At 42.8% G+C, this 9671-nt stretch overlaps 1 protein-coding gene across 1 annotated transcript; it reads right to left on the reverse strand.

The window, feature by feature from the left end:
• Positions 1-1097: 1097 nt before the first annotated feature.
• LOC118561251 lies at positions 1098-8250 on the reverse strand. Its single transcript, XM_036133189.1, has 2 exons — positions 7287-8250; positions 1098-7199 (listed from the first exon to the last, which is right to left on the reverse strand). Exons 1-2 carry the CDS (start codon positions 7619-7621, stop codon positions 6329-6331), a joined length of 1206 nt encoding a protein of 401 aa, XP_035989082.1. The 5' UTR covers positions 7622-8250; the 3' UTR covers positions 1098-6328.
• Positions 8251-9671: the final 1421 nt, after the last annotated feature.

Below are 9671 nucleotides of genomic sequence, written 5' to 3' on the forward strand. Positions count from 1 at the left end.
GCTCTGAATGTCCTAAAATGTAACGTAAAAGTATCTCCTTCTCAACATAAAAAACTGGCAAAGCAGAAAAAGATCATCGGACTGCTGGCGGATAAAAGAACCGGTTTAAAACGCAAGCAGTCGGTTCTGAAAAATCAAACAGGCGGGTTTATTCTCCCCTTGTTGAGCGTTGTTGCGCCTTTATTATGAGAGGTGTTGGGAGGTGTCATCAGGAGATGAGAGAAAATGTCTCTTAGGACGGCGCAAAAGATGTATCTGGTTTCACCACATCAGTTCAAACGTTTGATCCCGTCAGAGCCTTCCATCAGACAGACGGCCGAAGAGGATTTGGATTCTAAAATGAGAGAGATTCTGAATGACCTGGGACTGAGTTCTTATGAAAAAAATAAAAGGTACATTACTCTGCTGCATAGATATCTCACTCTAATGAAGCAGGGTCAGCTGGTCGAACCCCGAGTGACTTTAACTGTGCAACGTGACCCTGTGCCTGGAAATAATGAGGCTGACTCTACCGGTTTTACAGCCTCTCCTGCTGAATTGGATCAGACCGCTAACAAGGTTTTAAGAGCTCTGCCTAACAGAGATCGCAAAAATGCTGAATACATACTGAAAAGGTTAACCGAAGTTGGCAGGAGTTGGACATCGAAAGGGGAATTTGTTTACCGGGATCGTGTGATGGGGGGCTCACATCTGGTCGATTTGCTGAAAAACCTTCTGCTTCCGTTTAAGAGGAAAACACAGACCCTGGAACCTGCAGGTTGGACCCCGTTCATGGCTGTCTTGAAGGAGTTAAACATCCCCGTGTCGTCAGTCAGTAACCCGCAAGCTCATGACCAATACAGAGGCATGACAGAAACAGGTGTATCGCAGAAGAATGGTGATAAACCTGTCATGAAACAAAAAGGAAAAATTGTGTTGTCCCCTAAATTCCCCGGAATAGACTTTGAGGATCCCACTCCTGAGAACGGACATGCTCGAAGCAAAAGAGTCAAAAACCCCGCATGGTTGAAATTTTTACCTTAAAAGTCTGTATGAAATAAAAACTGGAGAAAAGAATTTATAATAAAGATACTTTAATGTTTTTCAAATTATTCATGCATACAGTGTTGTTGTTTTTTTTGACAAGTTACAGCTTGTAACAATCTTTAAACATTTGTAAAGAACAAGTTCCAAACAAGCATAAGGCCCTGTTTTTGATACATTGCTGATATTCTTTCACAAAATTATATACCATGACATCATTTTTATAAACATCGTCATAGGTAGCCAATATTTCATGGACCGAAAGCCCACAGGCTTTATGACACAGATAATAAACACAATGATGACCACACACAACGGATAGTGTCTTGAAGTTGATGAATATGATACAATATTTTCGAGGATCTATCTTTCAAAAATGTCACTATGCTTGATGGATAAAATTCAAAATCAGGACTGAATCCGTAAGAGTCGAAAAAGGTGGCTCGATCATTCTCTTCCAAAGTCAAAGCTAGCCAGTGTTCTCCAGGCATGTGTGAAAGATGAGTGTTAACGATGAAATAGGCGGGTCCTTTGTACGTGCGTTTCAGTAGCGCAAGCTGATCAGATGCCCAGACGCCGTAAAATAAGTTCCCCAGCAGGTGATGCATCAAACTCTCGATCTCGTGGTTATTCATGTTTTTAATAAAAATCCACCAGGACCTGCCTTCTTGAGTCGATTTCCAAAATCGAATCGTAACACGCGTACACAATCAGGGTAGTCGTGTGAGGTAAAGGAACTCTGAACCTCATTTCAAGCCTCAAATTCCCATTACACACTGGTGACAGAGCTTCAGCGTCCTCGCTTGCATTGAGATTAAAAACGAACAGGGAGTAACCATTGTTAAATTCCTCACGAGCAATGCTTAAAGGAAGGTCTTATAAATTAGGACCTGTAGCGGTGAACATGTAATATTCCCTGACTGAAATACCATCGTTGAATTGAGGTTGAAACGCTTTGGCTGGGACCTGTCTACCGTCTTTGCAGAGAGCTAAATATTTTACATCCATATGCTTAAAGTTTAAAGGGGACATACTTCTCCTGCCTGTGAACGCCTCGTGGTTGACCATACCTAAAAGCTACATATTTCGGCATGGTACCCAAAAACAGATTTTCCTGTGTACATATCCTGGAATTTTCTGGGACAAAATATGTTTTCACGTTTCACCGAATAATTGAGCAAAGTTTCAATTATTGCTGTCGCGCTACTTTGTGAAATTAACCTGTCTCCCAGAATAACGTCACATTGACTGAACATTGTATTCAGTGGGTAATTTATGAGTCCGACGGCTGCATCATTAGCTAGGTTGCTTCCGTCAGCGTTGGTAATCTTTAGACGGACGTGCAGTAAGGTGTCATTCAAATCCAGTTATTTTTCTCCATCCCCAGGGATAAAGAACTCAATTGGCTTGTAATAGTCTGTAATAGCAGACACAGGTAGTATTTCGGTGTAGACCTTATCTTCGATAGATTGTTGAGTCATGGGGACGGTGAATAGGTCGAGTTCAGCCAGGGTGCATTCTGATGATTTCTGATGTAAAAGAGCCATGATTTTTACTGAAAATACTAAATCAGTTAAATATATCCTTGCTCGCAGCAGGCTTGCTCCTCCTCCTAGGTTTCCTCTGGCGAACTGGCTTGTTCTTCTATTTGTGAACTTCAAACACGTTTCCCTGAAGGTCTCTTTCTAGCTCTTCTTGACAAAACCATGACCCCTGACCCCTCTTGGTTATTCACACCCCCGTGCGACCCGGTTATCTTGGTCATTGCTTTACCTAAGACGTCAGAGGCGATGTTTGTAGCCGCCTTTTTCAAATGGGGTTTTGAAATAGCATACCCGGATTTAACTAGGCGTGATACGAAACGAAATAATTTTGAAAATATGGATCCTATCCCAAGTCCATACATAACGGGTGCGCCATAGAAACCGGGTAAAGCGCCGCCCACCTGGCTCTGGTAATAGGAGACGAAACGGTGTGGGTCCTCTCTCAGGAAAACCATGTTTTCTTGATTCTTTTTCTTCCTTCTCACGTTTTACCACGCTTCAACGTTGCCGGTGTGATTGGTTGCACAGCTATGAATGATTCCAGCCGTAGTCCTGTGTTTTTTTAATATGCCTAATCTGTTTTTCATCTAAACGTTCTGTGTGAGACCGCAGGTCTGAAATGCAGCTTCACAATGCACTTTCCGTATGTAAATTTCACTGGGGTGTTCTAATCCGTTTTTATTTCAACTTGTATATTTTCAATGTGTTTCTTGGCAACAGGAATATAGTGGGGTTTATGGAAGATTTCAGTTATAACATCTCCAAATATACATCGGACCTGGACGGTTCGCAATAGCGGTGCATGAATATCACCCACCATCTGTGTAAAATCTATAGGGCGAGGGGCGTGCCAGTGGTCGAATTTGACCCATTTTCCGTGTTCCATTCCAAGCATGTCTGCGATTGGAGCGGGAAAGCGTAGGTGGTTCTGAGCTCCAGCTTGGAATGTGAGTATGTTGGCTGTGCGGTTAACTAAAATAAATATCTGAATCTATCTTTCTCAGATGGGCTTCAATCTCTGTGATAAACTGATTCAAATTAGTGTAGTATCTGCTTCCAATCTGTACGCGCTGGACTTTTTCCTGGTCCGCTTTCCGGCATTCAAAATAAGCATTTTCTGAGGGGACGTTATGCCATGTGTGAGGGTACGAAACCTCCGTCAAAGCCACTTGCCGCTGACCTTGTGAATTAATAGGCTTGGCTAAATCCACCCGGAAACTAGATATGCTATTATCCTTAAAAACGTCAACGCTTGCATTGAATGGTAGCGTCAGATGAAACCCCTGGTCCTGGGCTATGCAATCCATGGTGCAATATCAGACCTCCGGAGAGCAGCGCCTTGTTTTATACATCACGCAGGTCATTGGATTTCACGAACGGTGCGTTTGCCCAATATTTCACCCACTTGATACGTTTTGTTTTTTGACATTTTTACCTTTTGAAGCTCCTCAGTGTAAAAACAACCTCGAACGGGCTCTCCGTCTAAATCTTTCAGCCTGAATACGGGAGGTGATCGCTGTAACGCTTCTGTAACTGTAAAGATTTCGTCTGTGAAACTCTGTTCATATTTTTTGTCAAACACTCTGCGTACCTTGGAGATCCTGACATGTCGCCTTGCTTAAATGCCATCTTGAGTTTTGTACGGCGTTTGGAATTAGTCCCGTACAAATTTTGAAACACCTAAAAAGCGTTACTAGCGGTGACTTCCACAGGGGCCATTTTAATACTCGAATGATAGCTATAGTTGTAACTTTTGACCAGATCTTGAAGCACATTTACATATTGGAGAGCGTTGTTTGCTGTAAAATATCTCCACATTCTCGATTTCAACGTACGATAAACCTCTCAACCACCGAGGCTTTTATTTCACTAGCCGTGGAAAAATGTTCAATACCATTTTTATCCATTAACGCTTTGAATAATTTGTTGAAAAATTCTTTACTGTCGTCAGTTTGAAGTCTCTTAGAAATATCACTCTCCTTTAAAACAGACTCGAAAGCTTTTACGACATCAGACGCTGTTTTCCTTTTTAAAACCCTGATGTAGGCTCTTTTGGAGAATACATCGATAATGGTTAATAAATAATTGTAACCGTCATTTACTTTGGACAAACTCTGCATATCACAAATATCTGCTTGAAACTGTTTTAGAGGTCTGGTGACAAACACTCTATTTCTAGGAAATCTTATTCTCACTTGTTTATGTAAAGAATATGCATCTTGTTTTGATAAAAAGTCTCGCACCTTTTCAACTGGGACCTTCTTACCAGTTTTTACTTTCCATAGCCCTCTGTAATTTATCTACTCCGCCAAAAGAACCAGGGTGAGCAGGTGTGTAATATACACGTTTCATTAACTTTTCTTCAGCCATACCTTACCACACACATGTAGTGATGCTAAATGAAGGAAAAGACGCCTGTATTCAGTTTTTTTTTTTAATTTTTTATTAACATAATAAGGAAAGAAATTTCATTAATTTATTATACCACAAAGTAATTGTAAAAAATATTTTTTTATATACAAAAGATGTAAAAATAAAACAGATACATTGCAAGGACATTCTTTTAATACGATGTCACAAACTAATTTAATATATAAAAACACTAGAGAAAACATGCATGCTGTGGTTTCAACGCCCCCGCTAGTAATCAAAGTCGGCTAGAAGCTGATCTCTGAATTGAGAGCTTTCTTCAATGGCCAGACCAAACGCAACATTGAGGGGGTCATACACCTGCTTGACCAGCGTCAATTCGTACAGATATGCTTGTGCGACAGCACTGACTGCGTCATTGTCTTGGTGGATGTTGCGTGTGGCTAGAAAATGTTAAATGGCTCCAATGAAGCGCTCATTACAAAGCATCGGCATTATACGGTAGTAGTTGCTTTCAAAGAACCCGTCCTCAATATCGTCAAGGCATTCATGGTCTCTCAAACTTGGACGATCATGAGCACACCCATAACATTTATCGTGCATAAACTTGTTGATGGCTTGGTGCAAAAGATGGTACACCACAGTTTTCACAGCTCTGATGAAACCGAAATGAATCCATATTCATCGGCCCCGGTGTCGGCCTCTCCATGGGTGGGGGAAAGTTGCGAGTTTTCAGGCTGCAATGGCTCCGGGGAGGCCGGATCACCCTGCCCGCAGGGTAGCTGTGAATCCTGCGAAAGTGCCGGGGAGGCTGGATCTCCATGGTCGTCAGGGAGCTGCGTGTCCTCAGGCAGCGAAGGGGCCGGGGAGGCTGGAAGATTCGTGGTTTGTGAATCTCCGTCCTGGGTCGCCATCTGATGTGGCATGGCAGTAAGCCCGGAATTCTTATCCCATAAAACAAAGACCTCTCGGTGTAGGTTCGTGCCTCCGGCAGGGGGCTTGGACCAGTCGATACTGTGCGCCTTCAGAGCCGTGACGATATTTTCGCTCCCACCGTCACTTAGGGCAGAAGACGATTCAGGAGTTGGTGAGGATGTGGGTCAAGGAAGGTGGTACAGCTCTGGGTAGAATTTGTCGCCGTCCGGAGACCCATGCTGCGCTGAAGATGAAGCATTTGAATCGCTTGAAGGAGATGGCTGTGGAGTAGGTGAGCCATCCCGCCCGCAGAATGTCAAACCGCTGCCCGCGTCCTTCCTCATGGTTTCAGATGTTAGAAGTCCGGTCAGCAAAGTTGCACAGAGTCCCGATCGGCATGCCTGGTTGCTTTTTATATACTGAGAAGGGCGTGGTTGATGTTGAAGGGGCGGTATTGGCTGTTGTGAGGGGCGGGTCTAAAAAGCGAGCGCTTTCTTGACCCCCAAAATGTCTCTCCAGTTGCGACAGTCACGAAACAGCGTTGAAATCCTGTCTGATATTCCGATCATCTTATCACGCCAGGCATCAAAGGGAATGGTTAGCAATGTCCTGAAGACACCGCATTGAGAATTATAATAGTCCAGCATGAACATAACCGTCTGTGTTTTATCTTGAGCCTTTCTGAGACTTGCATGGAAAAACCAGCGGCCTGTAACCCCGGTCTTTGACTGCCAAGTAGCTGAGAAGATCCTATTTCCAGAATCCTCGTCAATTTCATTCAGGTTGGTCAGCACTTGTTTGTAACGCTTAGCGGCGGGTAAATCCTTGACCCCATCCCCGGTTTCTTGACGCGCGTGCTTGGAGCACCTAGAGACGGGTGAATCCATGATTCCTTCCTCAGTTTCATGACGCGCGTGCTTGGAGCGCCTAGAGACGGGCGAATCCGTGATTCCGTCCTCGGCTTCTTGTATTGCAGAAGGGCCTGCTGCTGCATTCGCTTCTTCAGGGCCTAGTCTGCGAAGCATGATGAGTTTCAGAACAGCCCAATCATTTGATGTCAGCATGCCCAAGGAGTGGATAGTCTGCAGCTCGTCACCTTCATGATCCAATTGATAGAGGTACATTTCCCCGGATTCATATCTGAAGACATACCCCCATTTACCGCGGGCTCCATAGGGTTCCAAAGACCATTCTTGCAAAGGCAGACTCGGTGGTATCTGAGTTCTGCATAAAAACAGCGAAGCCTTGTGATGGGTATGCTGAGCCTGCCATAAATCGCTCTGATCATGGCAAATCGTGACGGGTGTCTCAGCAATGACGGGTTCAACGTTGGTTCTTCCTGACGCCCTGTTGAAAAGGATTCAATCACTATTGAGGCTTGAGAGAGGGCCTGATATTATGACAGCCGGGGCGGGGTGAAGCGGTGGGTGGGACCTTGGGCTAGTAGTGGGGGATTGGTGTGAACTCCGGATGTGGGGGATGGGCGCGAACTCCGGATGTGGGGGTGGGCCCCCTGCAGGTAGAAGGCGGAACATCCGGTTACAGTGGAAGGTGGGACTTCCGGTTAAGGAAGGCGGGTCTTCCGCCGGAAGTGGAAGGCGGGTCTTCCGGCAGAAGTGGAAGGCGGGTCTTCCGGCTGTCACTTTGGAATGTGGGCGTGGTTTGAGTTTGATGGAAGGATACTTTTTTTTTGCATTCTTCAGACTGACCGTCTCAGAATGCACCGCGGCGGCAGCTTTATTCCAGACAGGTTTTACTGCAGAGAGCATTGACCTGCTACTGTTTCAGCCATTGTTTTAATTACTGTTTTAGCTATTTTAATTATGGTTTCACTCTAGAATCTTTCTTTTTTTTATTAATAGATTTTAGCCTTTCATTGAAGGAGGGGGAGTTTTTATTGCTAAGTCCTCTGTGTGGTTTTAAACTAAGGGACCTACGCTGTCCCTGGTTCCTGAGCTGTTTTTATTTAGATTGAGGAGACTAGGGGAAGGGGAGTCTTTCTTTTGTTGTATTTACCAGGGCTTGTGGTGTGAGTGTGTTTTTGTTGGGGGCCACTTGGGTGCATTTAGTTGTATTTTGTCTTTTTCTTTATTATTCCTCCCCAAGCAGTCTAGCTTAATTGGGTTTTAACTGATTCTCAGCTATAAGGATTCCAGGGTCAGCATGGACCCCTACTTTAAAGGTGGAACTTTTTTATACTGAAACTGATTTGCCCATAGGAACTTTAGAATTTAATAAAATTGTATTCAACTTGCAACAGTGCCTCTGACAATTCTTACAAACGTATCTGTGATTTGGTAAAACGAGGTTATCGGCATATAACCAACGGTGCCCAAGGTCACACTATATGTGGTTAACATGCAGATTATTATAGTTCTCAAGAAAGAAAAGGTCAAATGTATAGTAGTAAATTTAACAAATGGCTTCCCTTCTCTGGTATTTCTACCATTTCACTGAAAGAATTGACTGAACTAACTGCACATAATTTATAGATTAATCACTGTAAAGGTGGGCAGAAAGAAATAACTTTTCCTTAATGAACAATGATGTGAAGGTGCAACAAAGTAGCTTAACCCTACTCCCTTTACTGTTACTAATATATAAAAATTATGTTTTCATTTTAATTATTTACAGATAAATAGTCACAATTTCAACGTGATAACATGTTCAATACCATCATAAATGTTGTTTTTTTAAAGATAAAAGTAGGAAATAGGCTGTCAATCTTAAAAAACCTACCAGTTGGCACAGACGCTCAACGTCGGACTTTTTATTAAAATTACGCACTAACTCTGTAAACAGGCCACATAGGGAAGCTTAAAAGTATAATGTTCTCGCCTCAAACAATCTGAAAACGTACTTTTGAAGAACAACAGCAGCAGAAAAGGGAATGTTTAACTTACCACTGTGAGCTCTATTTGCGCTGTCTGGAATGAAGCTGCCGCCGCGGTGCATTCTGAGACGGTCAGTCTGAAGAACGCATGCGCGGCTCCTATGTTCGCACTCTGTGCTCCATTAACCAGCCTTGGAAACCGTGACGTCAGACCACTGTTGTGAATTCGTATTCTCAAAGAAAAAATCCGTATTCTCAAGCAGCCGCTGCTGTTTGTGTTCATGAAGAATAAAGCACAAATTTAAACTTGAAATTTATATTCATTAGTTATTGAAGTTGTAACTATTTAAACTGTATGTTGTATCTTTTGAATGTGATTTAAATTATTATGAGTTTACAAATGTTTGTTATGCACAACTTCTGACTAATATGGACACAACTATCCTTTTATGTACAAGTTTATTTTGGAAGTGACCTTACCTCATAATTCTGGAAATGTTCCCTCCTAATTCTCATAATATGACGTTTTTCTCATAACATTACCACTTTTATGTTTTTTGTTTGTTTTTTACTTTATTGTCCTGTCTTTGTTTCTCATATTAGTAATTTTACCTCTTTAATACTCCCTCAAAAAGTCTGTTCCTAAAGTTTCACATGTGACACGGTTTTATGAAATAATGAAGACCACAATGTATAGATTTAACAAAATGATCCTTGTATTCATAACACACACACACACACACACACACACGCACACACACACACACACACACACATTCCTGTTTCAACATCAGAGTGAGGGCCGGGTTTTTTAACCAGGGAAGTGAGAGCCACCTCTTCTATCACATTTACAAAGACATTGATGCAAGACTAGGTGGTTCTGTAGCTCAAATTGTCACCTGGGATTCTTAAAAAAACATTGTATTAAAAACAGTTTCTGACTGCTGCAGTGAGGACCTTTAGCAGTGGCACCACCAGGGGGTGGC

This window comes from Fundulus heteroclitus, unplaced genomic scaffold (assembly GCF_011125445.2).
Source record: "Fundulus heteroclitus isolate FHET01 unplaced genomic scaffold, MU-UCD_Fhet_4.1 scaffold_59, whole genome shotgun sequence".
NCBI lineage: Eukaryota > Metazoa > Chordata > Actinopteri > Cyprinodontiformes > Fundulidae > Fundulus > Fundulus heteroclitus.

Bases quoted from the DNA above. Each gene is read 5' to 3' on its own strand.
- LOC118561251 (XM_036133189.1), bottom strand. From the start codon at position 7,621: ATGCTCTCTGCAGTAAAACCTGTCTGGAATAAAGCTGCCGCCGCGGTG. The intron at 7,200-7,286 runs GTCCCACCCACC...CCTTTTCAACAG, and splicing joins TCCCCCACTACTAGCCCAAG to GGCGTCAGGAAGAACCAACG.